This window comes from Zalophus californianus, chromosome 4, assembly GCF_009762305.2.
Source record: "Zalophus californianus isolate mZalCal1 chromosome 4, mZalCal1.pri.v2, whole genome shotgun sequence".
In the NCBI taxonomy this organism is placed as follows: Eukaryota; Metazoa; Chordata; class Mammalia; order Carnivora; family Otariidae; genus Zalophus; species Zalophus californianus.
Window position 1 is genome coordinate 14,651,268 of NC_045598.1, and position 22,282 is coordinate 14,673,549.

Genomic DNA, 22,282 nt, shown 5'->3' on the forward strand with positions numbered 1-22,282 from the left:
CCCTCTGTCAGCTTCTCCTTCTGTGTGCCAGCTTCTCCCTCTGTGTGTCAGCTTCTCCTTCTCTGTCAGCTTCTCCTGTGTGTCAGCTTCTCCCTCTCTCCAATCTTGCTCTGTTCACCTCCTGACAGGTGTCTCTCCTGGGAGCCTCCCGAGAATGCACTTCTTTGTCTCAGAGTCTGTGTCCAGGGAGGCCAATCTAAGCCCATGTAGAGTGAGAAGCAGTGAACTCACCTTTAAAAGGAGGAGTTTGAGGGGCCCTTGAATTACCTTAAATTTGTATTCCACTCCAATTTGCTCCTCATACAACCGGACAGGTAGAGCCTATCACTTTCTTGTTTGACAGTTGAGGAAATCAAGGCTCAGAGAGAAGGGACACACAGCCACCAAGCAGCAGGACCGGGACGTAACCTCTGGTCCCAATCTCCAAATTCGGCGCTCTTTCCCCCTCACCAGGCTCCTGCCTAGACCTCTTGCCCGTGTGGCCTTTTGAGGGTGACAGAGCATTTTCACAGACACTGGCCTCCATGGCTATGACAGGGCACGTTTCTCTCCTCTGACTGCTCATTTGTAGGTTCTTTGGATTGTGCTGAACTGAAGGCAAGATCACAGGGCTGGAGGCCCAGGGACATGAGGAAGGGCAAGAGCATGGGCGGCAGGGAGCATGGCATGGACTCTAGTGTCAGCTTCTAGCGTGGCAGTGGCGGGTCGGCAGGTCTCTGTGAGCAATGCTCTCAGACCCATCAATTCATCTGACGCAGACAATGCTGAAACATTGGTTGGCTTTTCTCCCCATGGAGAAAATAAGGAGGGAAGAACCTGTGAGCTCCATAAGTCAAAGATCACGCTATTTTGTTCACCTCTTTATTCCCAGTGCCTACCGGCACATGCAGGGCCTGGCACACACTTGTACTGGTGGTGAGGACGAGTCACTTTTGTGTCACACTTCTACACCCTGCGAGGCTTCTGAGCACTTCACAGTAAGTCCTCACGGCCCCCAGCTGGAGAAGCACTGCTATCACCTTCATTGTGCCGATAAGAAAGCCAGGCATGGAGAGATGGGAAATAAATACATATTTGAGGAATGAATGAATGATCAGAGTCCGATCATGTTTCGAGTTACAGAAATAGAAACAAAACCATATACTACCGAGGGCCAGCATGGGCTAAGCAGGGTTTGTGGATTATCTCCCTAAATCCTCTTCCAATATTCCCCATGTGGCCTAGATGATCAACCCCAGTTTCTAGATGGGAGAACAGAGACTGGCGGGGGGTGGGTATTTTGCCCTGCAAAGTGACGGAGCCAGGACTCGACCCAGGTGTGTGGGTGTCAAAGGCAGCATCCCGAACCCTGAGCTGTTCTCCTGCTTGCGGGGCATTGCGCCAAGGGCTCTACCTATCCCAAAACAGCACTAGGAAAACAAAACCTAAACGGCCCGAGCATCCGAGCAGATGCCACAAGCCTTCCTATTTGAGACATGATCCCAGCAAGGGGTCAGCCTCCTTTTCTCAGACGCAGCGGTTGAACAGGAAGGGAGTTATAGTGGAGGCTGACAGGAGTGATGAAAACAATAACGGACCAAGCCTACGAACCTGGGGCCACTAAGTATAGGGGCAGATGGTTCTAGCTACAGCAACATCGTTGCACCTGGAGTGGTTGTTGACTTCAAGTCATCAAGAAAAGGCTGCATCGTGTAGGAGACTGCCAAGCTGCAGGGCAAATAACTCCAGATTCTCTGTCAGAGAAGAGGGATGGAGCAGGGCACCACCACCTCCTGGGAGAGTCTTTAAGGTTCCTGAGCCCTCGCTTCATCACCTGTGAGGTGGAGACAATGAGCCTGACCCCCCACGGACTGCCAGCAAGATTCAACAAGTTCCTGAGGTCAAAAGCCCTTGGTCAACTGTAGCCATGGTGAGGTACCATGTTTTCTATGTTCTGCTTAAGAAGACGGGGAAGGAGGCACGACATTTATGGATGTTTTCCAACAATATGGGGAAACAATAGAAACCTGCAGTACTTCAAGAGGTAGATTTCATTATCTAGAAACTTCCCTCTTGCAGGGCCTCTTGGGAAGCTGAGGCAACAGGATGCATAGTAACTGTGCCAGCCTCTTGGCCTCTCTACCAGAGCATACACCTGGTCCCCCTTCTGCTTGAAGATTATCCAGGGTCTCAATCAACACATCTAATGGGATCGAGGGCAGAATAGTACACTGGGTATAGACTCCAAAATCTGGAAGCTGCTAGTTCAAAAAGAGGCCAACTGCTCTGTGGGGACAAGCTGCTGAGACACTGATTTTGCCTTCAGCCCAACCCTGGGGGAGGTCATTTAGACTTCAAACCAGATATCCTTGGGGGATACCAAGTGGCAGCCAGCCGGGTCCCTCGGTGGAAAAGCCAGCTGTGGAATCAGCATTGTCTCTTAATTAATTTAACTTTCATTTGCTGAGCGCCTACCATGAAGCAGGCACTATGTGGGCAAAGCAAGGGACTCAGACACAGGCAAGTTCCTAGCCTAGAGGAGCTCAGGAGGAGCTGGAGGAAAGGCACACGGGAGGAGGAAACCAACATGATAATGAACACTAACCCTCACCAAGCATTTACCACGTGCCTGGCACTGTGCTAAGACCTTTATTTTTAATTTTTTTTTAAAGATTTTTATTTATTTATTTGACAGAGAGAGACACAGTGACAGAGGGAACACAAGCAGGGGGAGTGGGAGAGGGAGAAGCAGGCTTCCCGCCGAGCAGGGAGCCCGGTGCGGGGCTGGTCCTGGGATCATGACCTGAGCCGAAGGCAGATGCTTGACGACTGAGTCACCCAGGCGCCCCCCACACTCCCATTATTAACCACCTACATTCTATAGAGGTAGAAAGCAAGGGGCAGGGAAGTGCAATTAGCTACCCAAGGTCTGCAGCCAGCAAGTAGTGGAGCCGGGATTCGAACTCAAGCTTGGACTCCAGGGGCCATGCCTACCACCTCACAACCAGCACAATAGGCGGGTACAGGTAAAGGTGCCATGTGGGAATGCCGGCGTGGGGGTGGGCTCTGGAGTACGGGGTGGAATCAGCCAGATTGGGGTTCTGGAACTGCTCTGCCCCTCAAGAACTTGAGGGACCCTGAGGGTCAGCTGGTTTTTTGGGGCAAAGGAGGCCAATGATGCCTTTCTGGGAAGACAGCCCTGAAGATCAGAGGAACTGACCTGGTGAGGGTGCATGGTGCCATCTTGGGCATGTTCCACTGGACCAAAAGGGATCAGCAAAAGCCCATGAGGCTTGGGGGGTGGGGAGGAGGTGGTCAGGAAAGGCCTCCATGAAAGAGGTGACTTTTTAACAGCGGCCTTGAAGGCTCAGTAAATTTGGATTGACTTCAAGGAAGGAAGCAGGGTGGGGTGGGCATGAGCAAAGACCCTGGAGATGAAAAGACTGAAGGCCCATTTGGGGACCAAGTTGGCTGGAACCCATGGAGAAAGCCAGGGAGTAAGGGAAACATGGCTGGAAAGGAGGGTGAGTCCACATTTAACCTGGCAAGGCAGGCGCCTCTGGCCATGTTTACTGAGAATCCATTTTGCACGTGTGCCAGAGACGGGGCATTATAGGGTTCATCCTTTGAAGACATGCTCTTTAAAGAAAGAGGGGAGACAAACGTAGCAAAGTCAGCTCTCTCTTTAAAGAGCAGGAAGGCACAGCAATTGGCTGGTTGGCTCCTTCCCTCCAGCCTCCCCGCCGCCCTCCGCCCCCCACCCCAGCACTGCACATTACATGACACCAGGGAGCAAAGGGCACCTGCTGCTGAATATTAAACAGACCCTAGGCATAAGCACCATTTCAGTGCATGCCCATGTGGGGACACACACATACACACACACACACACACACACAGCGAGGGGGGCAGGGGGAGAAGCCAATTTGATTTTCCAAAAGATTGCATAATTCTTAGGTGCTATTAAAATAGCTGATGAAGAATCTACTTTAATCTTTTTTGGGTGGGCGTTGAAGGCCTGAAGAGCATTGCTTAGATATTTCTGACAGAATCATTTACAGGAAATAAGCCACCACCAGCACAGAGCTGCAAAGCCAACAGCTCCTAAAACCATCACCTCCTGCACCCTCTTGGGGCCTCAGATGCCACCCTGGATGCCCAGGGCGGGTCAGGGGGTGACCCTAGCAGGGGGCGTGCCCACCAGCAGCTCCCACAGGTCAGGTGCAGCTTCACTGACACAGGAAGAAACATTGCTGCCGAAATGGTCCCCTCCTCCCGGGGCCCGAAGACCTTCCTATCAGTGTCAGTCACGTGGCACATAACCACGTCCAGCCTACACCCGCTCTTCTGTTCTTGGCTCGAACTTATTGAAAACAATCTCCTTTGTAACTCTTTAGGGGCGTGTGACACGCCTCCTCAACCAAACTGTGAACATCTTGTCCCACGGCCAGAGTTATGCCCTATCGCAATCCTGTGTCCATGTGTCCGGGATACAAAAGATAACAGATATCTGGCCGCAATGCTAGGTAATGAATCCCAATTCTTTCCTCTGATAATTTGGTTCTTGGATGTCTACTAACATTATCTTCCAATAATATAGTCACAAAATTATGCATCTGCACATTCCAAGAGTCTAGAACCGTGCCTGGCAGACAATAATAGTCCAGTAAAGGCTCCTTCTGAAGCTATCTTAATTTCATTTTGGAAGAAAGTCTTCATCCATCAAGTTGGGATGGGCATTAGGCAAAGGAAGGGAGGAGGCAGAGTTTGGGGAGGTTGCAGAAGAATCTTCCAGGCATCAGGAACAGCTGGAGCAAAGGTCTGGAGTGTATGTGTGTGGCCCTGTGGCAGGGAACTGGCTTCGGGGCCGTCTGGAGGAGCAGTAGGTCTTGGACAGAGTCAGTTGGACAGAGTTAGAGGACGTGTCCCCTCCCATTCGAGCAGGAGGCAAGGAGGAAAGCAGGCAAACGTGTGGTCTGATGGCAGAACACTAACAAGGCTTCCGTAGGATGGCTTCTCCTTTCTCTCTGAAGAGGGAGGTGAGAATTCTTCTGCGTGGGACGAGGGTTAGGGGAGAGGGGAGAGGTTTCAGGAGAGAGGTAAAGGTTTGAAATAACCACGGAGGAGAGAGGAGACAGAACTAAACGGGCGAGGGGGGGGGAGGGGGAGTGGAAGGATTTCTGCGTAGGGTTAAGGGTCCAGGAGACGTTGGAGACCACACTTTTCTGCAAATTACGCCGACGTCCGTGGCTGGTCAAGGTGTCTTCAGGCCCTGGGTGTAGGTGGACTGATGGAGTTTCATCAGGTGGGAAGGAGGGAGAGGTAGCAGGGGGCTCGCAAGGGAATGGCCTGGGTAAAGGACCGTGGGCTGGACAGAGCAGGGAAGAAGCAGGCTTGTGGGCGGCGAGAAGGCGCAGAGGGCAATGGGCTGCGAAAGACAAATGGGGTACAGGTGACTGGGGTTGCTGGAAGTAGAGGGGTCATGGTTAGGAGGGGCAAAGCAGGGCAGTTGTAGTTGATATCAAGGGTCCAGAAGCGGCCGGGAGTGGGGGGCTGATGTGGAAGGGAGGTCACGGACTCGGTGTTGAAGGCTTGCACTAACAGACAAGGACGAGAGGCCCCAACTCAACACAAGCCCTAAAAGCAACCACTGAGCCTGGAGGGTGCCCAGAAATCAGTCAGTCCAGCAGCTTCTCCCCAAACCGGGGTCACTGAACGAGCCGGGGCCTGCCCCCAGGTCACAGCCCACGGTGCTCCCCAGCCCGGCCCCGGGAGAGGAGCCAGGAGGCCCCCCACCCGCGCGCCCCCAGGCCAGGGCCGACCCACCGACCGGAAGCACGTGGCCCCCTCCGCCGCGTTGCCCCGGAGACGCGGGCTGTTTACCAGCCGGACGGAGGCGGGCGCCGGCGGCGGATGGAGCAGCGGCCGAGGTGAGCGCGCCCCGCCGCCTGGGGACGCGGCGGGGGCTCCCCGGCCTCGGCCCCGGTGGCGCCCCCCAGGGGACAGGACGGGGCCCGGGGAGAAGCGGCCACTCCCGGGGCAAAGCCAGCCCGGCCCAGCTCACCGTTGCCGGAATGGGACAGCTCCCCGGCTCCGCGGAAGCCGAGGGGCCTGGGAAACCGCCGGGCCATGCCCTCCTGGCTGGGCAGTGCGGACGGGGGACACGGACAGACCCACAGGGCCCAAAGGACGTCCTGCACACGGAGAGACCGGAACCGGATCAGAGCCTCCTCCAGACCCATGCTCTTTCCCCCAGGCACCTCTCACTTTCTAGGCGTTCTTTCTTGCCCCTCCCCCAAATGCCTGCTGCGGCTGTTCCAGCTCAGCTCCTTTCCTTTTAGAGCTGTCCGTACGTGGAAATAATTGAGCTCTCCTCCTCCACCTCCCCCCACCCCACGCTGCTCTTGCAACCATCCCCACTGCCTTTTCCAAACCTTTGATCACTTGGTGGCTTGTGGTCCAATTTCTCCACTCCCCCTTTTAAACGTGGCACTCTGCGTGGGACAGTGCATTCTAATCATTTAGTCGGGGGTAGAGCTGGGAATGCTACCAAAGTTTTCTCCTGCTCAGGCCAACTACCATCTCCTGTTGATTCTGCTGAGTGCTTTCATCTTGAGAGCCTCACAGGGGGCGGATTGGGGTGGGGTGGGGTTGTTGGCAGGGGATAGTATTAACTGATAAACATTTTTAAAAGACCAATTCAAATGTATGCATCCTCGGTATGTATCAGCAGATGGTATGTGGGTGGGTGTATTTTACTGCATTTGCTGTGGGTTTAGATTTGGGTTGTGAGTGAAATGGGGTGGTCTGACCCTGTGCTGAGAGGTGGGCTCCTTTGGAAAGCAGGAATATGGCCTCAGCCTTTCCTGTCCAATGTTCTTCGTTTCCAGTTGATTTGGCAATTCATCTTAAGCAATGGGCACCTTTTGGCAGTTCCCTGGAAACAGTTACGAAGAATGTTTGTTTCCTGACTCCTAGCAGGCCTCTGGGGTGCAGCTATTCTGTTTAAGTAAACAGGCCACTTGCCTATTCAGCTGGCGGCTTGATGGATGCCTACACCTAGATCTTGTCAAATCACTTTGTGGTTGCATAGCTGCCAGGCCCGGAGGTGGGGAAATGAGCTGAGCCGGGCTAATGATGGGCACTGCCCAAGCCTTCCTGGACCCAGGGGTGTGGGCAGAGTTTGGGACCCAAGGTGTGGGTACAAAGGCACAGTTGGCCCAGGTCCCCAAACACCTGTCCCCCCCCCTCCGGCTTCCCTTCTCTATGGAATAGATGCTGGGGAGAGTTGGTGCTCCCTCCGTGTAACAGATGGTCCCTGCGTTCAGGAGGAGGCAGTGGGTTATGAAAGCAGGTTCGATGGAACGGTTTTACCTGAAGGAGGTGTTAATCTCTAAATAACCATGAGTGGGCTTATAGGAATTAGTCATAATTGAGGTTTTTTTTCTCTGAGATAGCTCGCAGTCATGTTATCTTATGACCAGGGTGTCTTGAATATGACACCCCCTGAACATGGATAATTATATAGTACCAAAAGGTATAGAAAGTGCATGCACATACTCAAGTTTTACTGTTAAAAATAATCCAGCAGAGAGCCTGCGAGAACACATGACTTTCCTCATCAAAGTTGTTAAGGAAGAGGTTTCTAAGTTACCAAACTTACTGACAGTTAAACCTTACCGAGGCATGTGTGGGAGTTAGAAGCCAAGTCTGTGATAATTCTGTAAAAGCTGTGGCAAATTAATAGCCATTCCTGGAGGGGGGGCGGCGAGAAGGGGAGCTCGTTCCCAAATTGAGCTTATCTGTGGCAGAACAGTTGGACAATTATGACCTTCTCGTGTCATCCTGAGTTAAAGTGCAGAGCTGCTTAATTACAAGTGAAAGACTTTAGAACTAAGCCAACAGGGGAAAAACCACATTCTTCACAGTTGATCAGAAAATAGATTAAATTAACAAGGAGATGGACCGGCTTTTTTTCATGCCAAGGAGAAGGTTCCTGAACTCCCAGCAGCCAGATTGGGTGTGAAAACCCAGTGAGAAGTGGAAAATGGGAGTGTGGAAAGACCCAGTCTGTGGATGGAATGGAGCAAACATAGAGGCCTTTAAGTTAAGAAAGGGAGGGTAGCTTTCGAACTGGCTAGTGCCTTGGGAACATAGGGGAAGACTGTGTTTTGTTTGGGTATGGTTTCAGTGGACAGTAAGAGGATACTTTCTAAAATTTGGCAACGTGGGTAAGAGGCACAGAACGATAATGTTAGAATGCAAAGCCACGGGGCTGGAATTGCATTGCTCAGGATTGTGAGGCGAACGTGATAACCACTACACTACGGAAACTGCATTGCTCAGGATTGTATGACTAAGGTAGCTTGGAGTCAGTCAGTTTGAGGTTAGGATGCAATTAAAGTGGGGCATTAGAAGGCATTTCTTAGAAAAAGCATTATTTTGCATTTTTGAGGCACGTTCATAGGCAGTAGCTCGCTGAAATCAACCTTCCGGCATTATTGTGCAGCGGGTGGGGCAGGCGCGGGTCCCAGGATTTGCCTGGCTGGTCAGAGGTGACTAGGAGCAGAACCACCGAAGGCCCCCTGGGGAAAAAGCTCTGCAGCAACAGGTAGGGCTTTTGGACCAAAATAATAGAAAACACTAAGCAAACAGAAAACCAAACACAAAAGCAAAAGAACCTTAACTCTTCTTTTTTTTTTTTTTTAATTTTTATTTATTTATCCGACAGAGAGAGACACAGCGAGAGCAGGATCACAAGCAGGGGGAGAGGGAGAGGGAGAAGCAGGCTTCTCACTGAGCAGGGAGCCCGATGCGGGGCTCAATCCCAGGACCCTGGGATCATGACCTGAGCCGAAGGCAGACGCTTGACGACTGAGCCACCCAGGCGCCCCTAACCTTAACTCTTCTTCTTCTTCTTTTTTTTTTTTAAGATTTTATTTATTTATTTGACAGAGAGAGACACAGCGAGAGAGGGAACACAAGCAGGGGGAGTGGGAGAGGGAGAAACAGGCTCCCCGCTGAGCAGGGAGCCCGATGGGGGGCTCGATCCCAGGACCCTGGGATCATGACCTGAGCTGAAGGCAGACGCTTAACGACTGAGCCACCCAGGCGCCCCTAACCTTAACTCTTTTTAAGCCTTGACTACACATGCACCGAGCCCGGTGCTTATAGCCGTGGTTACATGATTTTGTATTACTGTCTTCCTGTTGCGGATAAAGGGACTGACCTGAGAGGTATTTAAATAATGTCTTCAAGGTCGTATGGCTAATTCTATAGATGAGGAAAGAGATGTATCAGAAGGGTAGAATGGCGGTCCCATGGTGACTCAGCTAACTCTCGGCAGAGCCTGCAATAGAACCCCGGACTTAGGACATCAGGTCCTGGTTCCTTTGCACTCAGACATGCTGCTGCTTGGGGACCATGAGGCACTGGGAAATTACCAGAAGGGCTTTAGAGGGTGGGGAGACACCCAGTCAGCCTGTGCAGTGGTGGTCAGGATTCCAAGGGAGGACGGGAGCCCTAGACGCCCCACAGTGTCCAGGGAAGGATGTAAGTAGGGCGCGGTAGGGGGAGGTGGTGGTAATTGAGTTAATGAAGGGGCCACCTAGATGGTGAGGAGGGGAGAAAGAGACCCGATCTGGCAATTAGGGCCTGCACAGAAGAATGCCCATGCCTCCTACCGAGCTTGGGAACACGGGGCTTCTATGGGATTTGGCTAGCACGCATGAACACCCGCAGTGGGAGATGCACATACAGAGGCCCTCAGAGGGTTCACCAGGTAGCTGGGAAGACAGAAGGCGAAGCCTGGTCCTCCAGAACATGGCCGGGTGTCACAAGACCTGGGTTCTAGTTCAGGCTCTGTCAATAGCTGGCTTTGTGACTGGGGGGCAGTTGCTCTGACCCTCTAGCTCCTACATCGTAGGATTAGCGTGTGCCCAGAGCCCCCGGTGGAGTTGGTCTAAGACCAATGGTTTGGTACACGATGGCCCACTGCCAGTTTTGTGTGGCTTGTGGGCTAAGAATAGGCTTTATACTTTTAAATGGTTGGGGAAAAAAATAAAAAGAAGAGGAATCTTTTGTGCCACATGAAAATGATATGAAATTGAAATGTCAGTGTCCATAAACGAAGCTTTATCAGCACACAGCCACACCCGTTCATTTACCTGCTGTCTGCGGCGGCTGTCACACCCCAAGGGCAGAGCTGTGGACTTACGACTGACCCCGTGGCCAGCAAAACTGAAAATATTGGCTATCTGGCCAATATTTACAGAAAAGGCTTGCTGGCCCCTGGTCTAGAACCTGTGTACCTCCCGGTGAGTTCTGGCCAATGGGCCGAGATCAGCCATGGTGCCCCCCTCCCCTACCCCACACCCCTGGTGACAAAGTTAGGGCGGTGGAGGGATTTTTTGACATTAAGTGATTTGTGCAGAGACACCTTGGGGATTACTGTTACTGTTAATCGTAACTAAAAGGGTGACAAAGCTGAATGAAAAGAGGAAGGAAAAGGAAGGAAGGTCCAACTGTGGGTAGAAAGAGAGAGTCAGGATAGGCCCAGGGAAGAGAGGAAAAACGGGTCAGTGGCTTCGAGGGTAGGGCTGAATCATTGCAAGAGAGATCACGTGGCTCCCAAATCCTGAAAACATGTTCAGAAAAAGTTAGCCAGTCCCTGCTCTGGATTGTGACACGGCTTGTTGCTTCTCATCCCTCTGGTCTCTCAGCTTAAAGTATCCCCTACCCCCGTAAGAATAAGAATTTGTCTCCCCCCCCCCCCCCCCCCCCCCCCCGCCAACAGTCACTCTCTGGTGCCTACTTTGTTTGTTTTCTTCACGTCAATTATTACTTATTGAAAATACCTCTTTACTGGTGGGCTCGACACCTGTCTTCCCTCACTCTTGGTTCACTGATTTTTCCAAGTGACTGGAATGACTGATAGAGCAGAGGAATGAATGGCAGCCGGGGCCCCTCCCCCAATGCCCGAAATCCAGAGAGAAGCCCTCCTGGCCAGTTGGCACTAATTCCGGCCCCTGGGGGTGAATGGCTCGGAGGCAGGAGTCCTGGGAAGTGTAATCCGCGGCTTCTCTTCTCTCCTGCTTCCTTAGGGGTCTGGAGAAGCAATGGTCACAGAAGCCCCTGTGAACCTAGCCCCCCCTGAACGCAGCACCGTCGGCAGCTCGACAGCTGACAGCTTCATCTGGCAGCCAAACTCGGCCAACATGCATGTCCTCAGGCCCAAGTCCGCCAAGGGACGGACGCGGCCCAGTCTGCACAGACCACAGGGCACAGAGCTGTGCCCTCACCGCACGCCAGCCTCCCTCCCTCCAGCCATCCCCTGCGAGTCGCCAAGCGGCCGGAGACCGGGAGCCTGCGCACCCAAGTCTCCAAACTCGGGAGCTCCTGATGAGATCCCTGAGCTGCTGCAACAGGTGCCAGGTGGTGCATCCTCTTCTCTCAATAAATACCCAGTCCTCCCTTCCATCAACAGGAAGACCCTGGAGGAGGGGTCTGTGGAAGCAGTAGCTAAAAAGGCCGGCTCCCTGCAGCTGGGCAGCATCCAGGCTCTTGACCAAGAGGAGACTGGCACTGTGAAGACAAGTGAAGAAGATTCCAGAGCTCCTGCTTGTTCCCCAGAGAGGAAAGTCATCGTCGAGACCAGGAGACAGACCTCCCCCAGGGCTGGGGACGTGGAGGAGACATCAGATCGAGAGCCGAGGCTTCTGCTGGCCATCAGATCGCCGTCGGGCCAAAGGTTCGTTCACCATTTCCGGCCCACCGACGCCTTACAGACCGTTGTGGCCGTGGCCGAACACCAGAACCAGGCCAGCTACCAGCCCTGCAGTATCACAGTGATGGGGGTGCCCAGGAGACGTTTCTTTGACCTCACCAGATCTCTGCAGGAGTGCAAAATCCTGCACAAGTCGGTGCTGGGCATTTCTCAGGAAGAAGGGGAGGGGGAGCCCTGAGTCCACAGTCCCCCAGCTGGGATCCTGGGTCTCTGAGTAAGGAGCACGCTTGGGTGCTGTGGCCTTCCCGGCAGCTCGGTACCAAGTGCCATGTGAACCTGGTGCGGCTGTGATCCTTGGGACTCATCTTCACAGCCCCTCCTCTGAAGGAGTGAAGTTTGCACATGCGCCAAGCACACTGAGAAGGTTCTCCTCCAGTCGTTAAATTGCCTCCACCCCTGGAGTGGACTGGCAAGTTACCAGGGCTGTTCCTGTAACCACGGTGACCAGGTCTTCCCCTTCCCCGAGTTCTGGGTCCTTTCTGGAGCACCCGCTTGCCTTTACAATGAACTCTCACTCTCTTGAAGCCAATGGTTTGCCTTTCTGTATTTGATGCAGGATTAAATACTTCCCAGAGAGGATTCTAGTCTGGTAAATAACCAGGGCTCAGGAAATGTCAAACTGGCATTTGTATTTCTTGCAAACATCTTTAAGAAACAGGCAGTTGACACTATCTTGGAAGCAGCCCCTTTGCTGGGCTTGGGTGGCTAGCGTTTCTTGGGGATTACTGTTTGTGTGATGTGGCTTCAGAGGAGAGAAGTCTTTTGCTAATACAAATCCCCCAACACATCAACGTTTCTGAAATAGTCTGAGAGCTAGAAAGTAAACTGCTTGCACCACCATGGGTTAGCCAAGTAGCCACTTTTAAATAGAGAAAAAGTAGGTTGGCAAATATCGGTGGCTACTCTCTGTATGCAGTACTCTTCCCAAACTGAGAAACACCGCTGTAATCTGATTTCCTTTGCTTTTGTCACTAATGGAATCTTTTTGTTTTTAAACTGTACAAACCTACAAGTCTGTACAAGTTTGCCCCGAAGGCCCCCTTGGCTTATCTGGGTATGGAGACGTGGTTTCAGTGTCTCGCCTCCTTCCAACAGAGACTCCCTGGAGCGGGGACCACAGTGCCCCTGTTCTGTGATTTCGGAACCTCCGGGAGGACAAGGGTGCCTCCATCGGGCGTCACTTGGCTGCACCTGTGCTGAGAGACCATGTGCCCTCGTGTCTGTCTGATTGAATGCCTTAGCCCGTAGCTGTGTTGAAGACCATGGGCTCTCGGCTTTCCAACTCTGAAGTGGTGATGTGGACAATTTGCCAAAGTTCTCTTGTATTGGGAGTTCAGCAAGCCTTCCAGCTCTCCCTCAGGATCCTCTTTGTAGTCAAATCACCATTCAGAGTAGGGAAGCTGGTCCCTCAAGAGCTCAGCCATCACGAAGTGCTGAGTACGGATGTGCTCTCCCTGCCCCTGGGTACACAGAGAAGGCAGGGGTTCTAGACGCCTATCAGCGTGGCAGCCTCAGCAGCAAGTGCGTCTTGTACCTAGATAAGGAAGGCAGCTGGAAATGTTAATTCCAGCAACTTGATACTCAGCCATGGAGATTAATGCCAACATCATTTCCTCTAAAGAAGGCTCGCCTTGTCCTTCCTGCATCCCACACCACCCAGATCACTCGAGAGTGGGTTCTTTCAGAATGTGTGGTCCAATTTCCTAATACCAGCTTGGTTGCAAAGGTCAGTTGGGGCTTGCAGGGCCTCGGGCAGGCACATGCAGCTGGCCACCTCTCCCAACCAGCGACCATGGCAGAGGGGACTGGGGGGTCGAGCCCGGTACTCTCAGTACAGACGTTTACCTCCCACCCAGGACTCAGGTGCATATCTGCCTCTGATCTAGGAGGCTGGGGGAAGATCCTCCCCAAAAATCACACCTACTCTATGGTAAGAATAAAATCCCACCCACCTGGGACTCGGTAATTTCTCCAGGCAGGAAATCTGTAGAAAACTTCAGTGAAACGGAGCATGCTCAAGGGAGCTAGAATCTTCTGCACTTAGGGCTTTGCTGCTGCAATTTAGCTTGGAATTTGGGGTGGCAAAAAAAAAGTGGAAGGCATGAAACACAGAAATATTGTAGGGTATCTTAGGACATGTGAATAAAGCTAGATTTGAGCCACCCTAATAAACTTCTTTGGGACACAGGGATGATGACACAATAAAAATTGATTTGTGTGAAACCGAGTCAGTGGAGAAGCACGGCTTCTATTTTAGTGCAGGACTCTGGCCACGGTGCTCTGGCGGACAGAGGGGCTCACCCAACCTCACCTTCTTGGGAAAGCACTGGACTCTGCTGTGAAATCCAAGTCCTCGTCCCCAGGCACCCTGGCTACTCACCCTTCCCATAGCTCTTGCTTTTAGGTTACAGGATAGCACCAAGCTCTGTGTGGCAAGAGTCTCCTGAATTTCCCCTAAAAATCATTCCGAGTACTCTCCTTCGGAGTTTGGCAAGAGTAGCCTCCATCAGACTGTCAGAGGGATGACTCTGTAGGTGGCACGGTCATGTGGGCACCCTGGTCTCATGGGTGGCCTTGGGTGACCACTTTGTAGTCACAGACCTCACTCATTCATTGAACCAGTGGTCACTGAGGACCTACCCTGTATCACACATGGGTTACTGGCACTGGCGTCCCACCAAGGGACCACTGGCAAGGAAATGTGAGCCACCTCGGGACTCTCAACTCCAACCCGACCGAGTTGGATGGCTGTAGATTTACCTGAGAAGGGCCCTGGAGTGAAGAGCAGATAGGCTCTTGCTGTCTCCTCGCCGGCCCTGTGGGAATGCAAAGGCGAGTCCTCCCCCACCTTTCTAGCGACAGCACCAGGAATAGTGGTCATTCGGGACGTGAACTTTGCATAGGACAAAGCTTCAAGACCGGTTTTCCCAGCATCTCCCCTGATATGGTCTAAGAGGTAAATTAGTCCTGGCAGCAGAAGGAACAGCAGGAGAAACAAGTGACTCATCATCTAGAAGCCCCAAAATTTTCACCAACAGATGGCAGGTGGTTTTAACACAACAGTCCTTGCCCTGAAAGTACCTGGGGATCCAGCCACCAGCCGGTAAGCCAGGGCAGTCCTGATGAAGAGATGCAGGTGAACTTGACTGTGGGCCAGCAGTCGCTCCAGAGATCCCGCAGAAAATATTCCACAAGCAAAGAAACGTAGACAAGCCTTGAGGTTTCCATTACCATGAAAAACCTTAAAGTCTAGTGACCAATAACTGTCCCAGGCATGCATTACAAAAGGAGGCACTCCAGGAACCAAGTTTCGCTTTTGTCCCTGTGCTTTACCACCATGTCCAGTGGGTTTCTAGTGTCAAATAAAGCCATGCTGCCCCAAGGGGCAAAAATTTCTCTTTACACAGTTTTTTAGTAAGTTGAGATAAAAGGGTGCACAGTTTCCTGTAGTTTGAGGTGTATCTTTGACGAGACTTTTATATGGTAAGAGGATCTACTTTCCTACCTTTTAAACGGGGTTGCAAAGAAAACTAGATGATTCAACTTCAGCCTTAGTTGGGAGTCAGTCTGCGAACCAAGCAGGAACATCTGTTTCCATAGTGCACGGCGAAACACACCACCATCAAGTGCAAGGTCTGGAGCCCGTTCACCCTCGCCCGGAGCCAGAACCAGCCCAAACCCAGCCAAGGTCAGAGGCCACTGCAGGGGAGTTGGCAAAACCCAAGTGGAGCCTCCTTTTGGTGACTCACTCACGCACAAGACAGTAACTGACGTTGTAAAAATAAAATTGGGTGTTTGGTTTTGCGTCTGCACGGGTGATGTGACATTTTCCCTTCCTGAGTAGGGCAGCGTCTGGCGGCCCTCTCTGACACCCCTCTGTGTTCCTCTATCTTCACACCGTGGAGGAAGCGGCATTGCTCCTGAACGATTTATACGGAAGATCAGATCTCCGGAGGTATTTTTGGACACACTTGAATCCTATCCCAGGAGGCTGAACCACTGATAGGACAACTGCTGATGGGTATGGTTAAGCAAGCCTCGCTCCGAAGGTCTGCTATGCTGGCGGGGGCGGGGGGGGGGCACTCTGGGTGCTGTGTTGAGAGTTGACGGCGGGGGTCTGGGTGGGAGATGGAAGGCCAGCTCTGGCCATTGCCAGTGACAAGGCAAGAGATGACCTGGGCCAGAACAGCAACCATAGATGTCGTGAGAGGTGTCAGATCCTGGACACATTGTCGGTTAAGGGGGGCAAGAAAAGGCAAGATAGCTTTTGGGATCTACCCAAGTGGATGTCACTTGACCATATCACCACGGGGCACTCTTCCTGCAAAAACGAGCAAACAAACACGTCAGCCACGAACCTGTGCTGGGCAGGGAGAAGCACCGACCGGCAAAAATATTCGTAGGAAAGAAGTGCATGAGTGCTTTCGGATAAAGTGTACAGAGGATCCCAAAGCCATTGATGGCTTTAATTGAGAAGAGATGAAACTGAAATTGTCGCTCTTTCACTGAACATCAATTAATCACCATCTACATCTTAGGGTATGATTCCTGACCAAGGTTCCTTAATAAACCTGGCTCCAATAAAATAACACATTGTTTATATCCTCTCCTCCCTTTCCTGCCTGCTTCCGTTCTGTTCATTCAAACCCAGCAGCTGATTTGGGATGCATTTCTTCTTGGGAGGGCAAAGAAAACCACTGTCCTTTGACCAAATTAACAAAGCTTCCAGATTTCAAGATTTTCATGCCCACCTGTTTTTTACAACGAGGAGATCTATGCAGTAAGGCCCCGGTCCTTTTTGTGAGCAGCTGAGGATGGCATCTTCTGGCATCTGCCCCGTGAGGGAGAGGTAGGTCTGCTCTGGTTGGTGAGTGCCACGGACAAACACGCTGGGTCGGCTCCAGCCCCAGCCCCCTGGCGCCCAGAGTGGCCAGCCACTCGCAGACAAACCGTGGGAGAATGGTAGCAGCTCTCCTCCTCCCAACCGGGAAGTACAATCTGGGAATCACCCGCCATCCCCCCTCCAGCCCTGCATCTAGCTTTGGGACGCTGCAGTGTCCACCTAGACCAGATTAAATGTACCAAGTCCCAAAGCCTCTGGATCTAAACTCTGGAGGGTTTGTTAGTTTCCCCAAACCAACCTGGGCCTGGGCCTCAGCTTGCTCTTTGTCACCTTTTTTTTTTTTTTAAGATTTATTTATTAGAGAGAGAGAGCACACATGAGCGGGGGGCCTTTGCGGGGGAGAAGAGGGGCAGAAGGAGAAGCAGGCGCCCCGCTGAGCAGGGAGCCCAACGTGGGACTCGATCCCAGGGCCCCAGGATCACGACCTGAGCGGAAGGCAGACGCTTAACGGACTGAGCCACCCAGGTGCCCCGCCCTTTGCCTTCTTAATGGAGCTCCCAACCCACCTTCATCTTATTCAAATCATCTGTAACAATTTCATTCAACAAGTATATACTAAGAACCTATAGGCCAGGTACCTGTTAGGTCTATCAATGAACAGAGCAGAGCAAAAGTCCCTGCCCATACGGAGGTTACACTTGAATGTGGGGGATACAGAAAAAGAACAATAAACAATAAATAATACAATGGGGTGGAAAGGGATACATGTGATGGAAAACAGGAAAACCTAGCAGGGTAAGGCGGATCTGGAGAGCATGGGGGGTGCGGTGGAGGATGAAGCGTTACATGGTGGTCAAGGCCGACCTAATCGACAAAGTAGCATCTGGGCAGAGAACTTGAAGGAGGTGGGGGGCCGGAGGAAGGGGGATAGGCGGGGGGAGCCTGTTCCTGGCAGAGGAGATACAGAGGCCCTGAGGAGTGAGGCCCTAAGAGTCCAGCCTCTTAGAGGAAGGGTGCCAGGCAGGGTGGCTGGAATGAGGGAGGGTGGAGCCATCAGACATGGGGGTGGGGCAACAAATCAGGCCCCATCCCTGGGTAAAATGGGGAGCCAACTGCAGGGTGCTGCGCAGAGGAGTCGGCACCTGACACGGGTCTTCAAATCAGCGATCTGGTTCCTGTGCTGAGAAGAGGCAAAGGGGGCAGATGGAAGCCCAAGTAGAAGCTATGGCTTTGAAGACCAGAGTGGTAGCCACAAAAGTCATGAGAAGCAGTCAGCTGCTGGGTATATCATCCTTTCACTTTTTTAAAGAAAGGTAGTGCTTACTTTTCGGGGCCTGGGTGGTGCAGTCGGTTAAGCATCCAGCGCTTGGTTCGGCTCAGGTCGTGATCTCATGGTCATGGGATCGAGCCCTGCTTCCGGCTCCGCACTCCGCGTGGAGCCTGCTTGAGATTCTCTCTCTCCATGTGCCCCTCCGTTTGCGCTTGCTCTCTCTCAAATAAATAAACAGATCTTAAGAAGAAGTAGTACTTGCTTTTATTGTAAAAACAGTATTAAAGTAAATGCTAACCCATAATATGCATCATCATCGATCATTTTTCCAGGCAGGAGAGGCTCACTCTTACAGAATCCATTGCCCTCTGTCCCCCAAACAAAACACATGCCTTTTTTTAAAATGGAAAATCTAGAAACTATAGAGAAGATTGAAGAGGAAAATAAAAGTCACCCATAATCCTTTCAGTCAGAGATCATTGTTATTAATATTTTGGCATATGTTATTTCTTTCTTAAAGATTAAATTCATTTTGCACAATACTCTCTTGCCAGTAGGCACACATACATTTAACATTTGTAAACCTAACAAACACAGGGCTTTAGGTTCTTCTTTCCAAATTTCTCCAGTCTTCATAATTATTTTAAAGCTGAGTAATATTTCAACATGTTGCTATACTATAACTTATTAAACCATTTTCTTCTGTGGAACATTTCTATGTTTCCAGATTTGCTATAGAAGTCGATGCTTGAAGCTTCATCTATGTAGTTTTTGCATCTTTTGAATGATTTCTTTAGGACAATTTTCAGAAATAGGATTGGTAGGTCAAATTATCTAAAAAAAAAAAAAAAAAAAACCCTGTGGATTTTACTTTGCTTTTCAAAGGATTATATAGCAAGCCCCCCAAGCTTCATTATGGTACCACCAGCTTCGAGGCTACTGCTTTGGATATAATGTCCCTTACTTTTGTTGGTTGAAAATGAAAACAAAGTTTTTTTTCTAATTTTGCACGTCTTTGATTGCTACTGAACATTAAAAATCTTAACGTGTCTTTCCACCTATTTTTAACGTTAAAGTAAAAAACCCGAAGGTGCGGTTAATTCGTTGTCGTAATCTGGGGCAATTAAAGCCAAGGCAAGCTGGAGCTGTTGGTTGGCCGAGAGAGAAATTTCTTCGTTCTCAATATTCCTATTAATTGATCTATGCATGCTATCTGATACAAGTATTATACTTTTCAAAATACATACAGTCATGAACTGAATTCTATGCATGTTGGATTTTCTGAATCAAATCTTAGTTAAATACATATCTTTTCATTGAGCCAACAAAATAACCATGTGCACACATTGGACGTGGGGCATAAGGATGAATCAGACAGGTCTTTGCTCTCAAGGAATTTTCAATCTAGTGGGAAGAATCATGTAGATAAAAAATATATATACCATATGTCGTAAGTACTATACTAGTCTTTTACCTCATTGGGCAATAGTTTGAAACCAACTAAATACAATAGTGGCAGAAAATAGCCTTTCTGATTTACAACAAATGGTCTTGGAAGAGTATCTGAATGCTCAACTTCACTGGTCAAAGCCATGAGCTTTCAGTCTGAGGACCTGGGCTACCCAGCCCCTGTCTCCTAATGCCTTTTAATTTGGGTTTTAAAAGAGGGCGGGAAGAAGTGAGAGAGGCCGACTGAGGCAAAGGCCAGGCTGGGAGTGCATTCACACTGGAGAGGGGCCATGGAAGGGACGCCTCTGGGGCTTACTGGAAGGCTCTTGGACTGGGTCCTGGCTCTTCAGGATGCACGATGCTGTTCAAATCATTCCCCACCGGGCGGGGTCAGCCAAGGCATCTGGTACCAGCCAGTCTAGATTCCTCAGTCCCATCCTCTAGGAAGTCAAGGTGTGAGCCACAGGCACCTGCTCATGAGAGAACAAATCCACAGTGCACACACCCACAGTCGACCCCGGAGACCATCCCTTCATTTTCAGGCAGAGGAGTGTGTCAGATAGAGCGGGAGAGAGTGTAGCTGTCACACAAGCACTGGGGAAATGCAGACCATCACCAACAAACCTCTGACTCAGCATGGCAGGAAATGCCTCCAAATGGCTTCTGAACTCCAAGACAGCGTCCAGCTGGCAAAACTGAATAATAGATTTTAAAGGTTGGGGTGGCGTGGCAGGGGGGCGGGGGCTCAGCATCTAAAAGGCCCTAGAGCTTTTTTTTTTTAAGATTTTATTTATTTATTGAGAGAGAGAGAGAGAGAGAGAGTGTGTGCGCACAAGCAGGGGGAGGGACAGAGGGAGAGGGAGAAGCAGACTCCCAGCTCATGACCTGGGACCATGACCTAAGCCAAAGGTGGACACTTAAACAACCGAGCCACCCAGGCGCCCCAGGCTCTAGAGCTTTTTAAAAAGATCTGCTCCAGATCTTCTGAATTGAAGTCTCTGGGGTTGGAGGCTGGGAACCATGGTTTAGCAACTCCCCCAATGTTAAGGGTCAGCCAAGCTCGGAACTGCTAGGCAGGCCTAGGTCGTGTCCGGGTCCCTACTAACAGCTGTGGTCTCTGAGTCTCTTCATCCCAGTCTCAACAGGCCAGAGCAGTGACTGTCCTCTGGACCTGCACCCCAGGGCAGGCCTGCTCTCAAATGTCCCCTGGGGCTTCCTCCTCACGGGGCCGATCCCACCTCTACTTGTCAGGAGCTGCCCCGTCCCGGTGCCAGCCCCAGCTTCTGCAGGAAGGAAAGCTTCTCCTTGCCCTGAGCTGCTCCAGCTCATTATCCGCCTCAGGTTCTCACAGAAGAAACAGTCCCATGTGGAGTCCAGAGAGCACAGCCCTTGGCAACACAAGTCCGGTGTTCCACGGAGTGGGTCATACTCTGCCTCAGTCTTCCCACCCACGAATGCAAACAACTGTTTCCCAAGGGGTTGTTGTGAAGAATCAGATGACATAATGTTTACCGAGAAAGTTTGACGTCTGTAAAAACATGTACAAATGTTCGTCTTTATTCTAGGAACTACCCATCTTAAATCATTGCTATTGCTCTCTTCATGTGTCCACAGATGTTTACTCGGCAGCTGCTTTAGGCCAGGTCCTGGGGGATGTGAGGGTGAAGACATGTTCACTGGCCTCCAGGACCTCCAGGCAGGTCGCACACAGAAAACTAGAACATCATGGGATTAATGCAATGGTCTCAACAGTGCCCGGCACACAGCATGCATTTAGTAAGTGCTTGTGGAATTAACAAATACGTTAAAGGATGCTAGGGCATCACAGATTGGGGATGGGGGAATGTTCTGGAAAGTACTGTGGGAGCTGAGGCTCAGAGGGATGTGTAGGAGAGAACCAGCCAAGGGAGGAGCAACCTCCTAGAACGGGAGCACAGCCGGCCTCTTTCTCCAGGCCGCGAGGCCCTTTCGACAGCAGCCTGCGACTCATTCATCCTCATGCTGCGCTGGGTGCCCAGCAATGGGTCCTGCCCATGGTGGGCACCAACCTCCCCCAAATGAAACTGTGAAAGATCCTGCTTTCAAAACAAAACAATTGCTTAGCCTCAAAGGTGTAACCCTAACTTGGGTCACTTGGGTCATAAGCGCCCTTCAGCCAGTTCACGGCGATGTGTCCCATCACCTTGCCATCCCCAGTGAACTTGGCAGAATTTTCAGTGTCCTCACAAGTGCTCTGTGTAGAGCTGGTCAACGCAGGTGGGTTCAGTCCGTCTGCTTGTCCTCAGCCACACAGAGCAGCACATGTCTCTCCTTGCCTTAATGGAGATAATATATTCTTAGTAGGGAGGGCCGCCGTGGAGACAGGTGGGTTCCTGTTCTCTAAATATTTCATTTTCATGAGAACAGAAGCCGGGTCGGTAGCTGAGACAGGCTCCGTATAAGTAATCAAATACTCTAGTGTCCCTTGCTTGGGCCTCTTTCAGGGACTCTGTTTCTTAATGAAAATACCGTGACCTGGGCTCAGAAAATTGAACTGAGGCAGAGCATAACCCTGATAACGCTGTGACCTCCGTCCTTGGATATATCCAAGAAGAGAAATGGGGCTTGGGACCAGGGTGGTTTACACAATCCCTGTCTGAAGACAGAGGCTGGGCAATCTCTCAAGACCCTTCCAATTCTCTGAATCCACAGCGTACCAGGGGTAGGGTCTTGATTACTTGTAACTGGAGATTTTGCTCAAAGCAAGCACCACTGCCAAGCTGAAAGCATGAACAGGCTCCTTTCTGCAAAAACGCTCAGATTTGAGGTTTGAGTTCAGTAATTGTCCTTGAGCGCTCTGACGTGGCCGGCTACCCAGCCTGAATAGGACTGTGTTCCCGCACCATCTGCACCTGGGGCCAGGTGAGCAAGCGAGGCGCACAGATAGCCTGACCAAGCTCCAGACCCTCCCGGGTAC

At 51.2% G+C, this 22,282-nt stretch overlaps 2 protein-coding genes across 6 annotated transcripts in view; one reads left to right on the forward strand and one right to left on the reverse strand.

Moving 5' to 3' along the window:
- Positions 1 to 6,693, reverse strand: part of PLA2G2C (phospholipase A2 group IIC) — a 22,869-nt gene extending 16,176 nt beyond the window's left edge. The window contains 2 exon segments of the mRNA XM_027602511.1: positions 6,044 to 6,249; positions 6,676 to 6,693. Coding sequence (XP_027458312.1) covers positions 6,044 to 6,249; positions 6,676 to 6,693 — 224 coding nt within the window.
- UBXN10 (UBX domain protein 10) lies at positions 2,749 to 16,362 on the forward strand. 5 transcript variants are annotated; one of them, XM_027571021.2, is made up of 2 exons: positions 2,749 to 3,005; positions 11,082 to 16,362. In XM_027571021.2, exon 2 carries the CDS (start codon positions 11,097 to 11,099, stop codon positions 11,940 to 11,942), a length of 846 nt encoding a protein of 281 aa, XP_027426822.2. In that variant the 5' UTR covers positions 2,749 to 3,005; positions 11,082 to 11,096; the 3' UTR covers positions 11,943 to 16,362. The 5 variants fall into 5 exon arrangements, with proteins under 5 accessions (XP_027426822.2, XP_027426815.2, XP_027426804.2 ...); XM_027571014.2 differs by lacking the exon at positions 2,749 to 3,005 and adding an exon at positions 3,764 to 4,505; XM_027571003.2 differs by lacking the exon at positions 2,749 to 3,005 and adding an exon at positions 5,431 to 5,909.
- Positions 16,363 to 22,282: the final 5,920 nt, after the last annotated feature.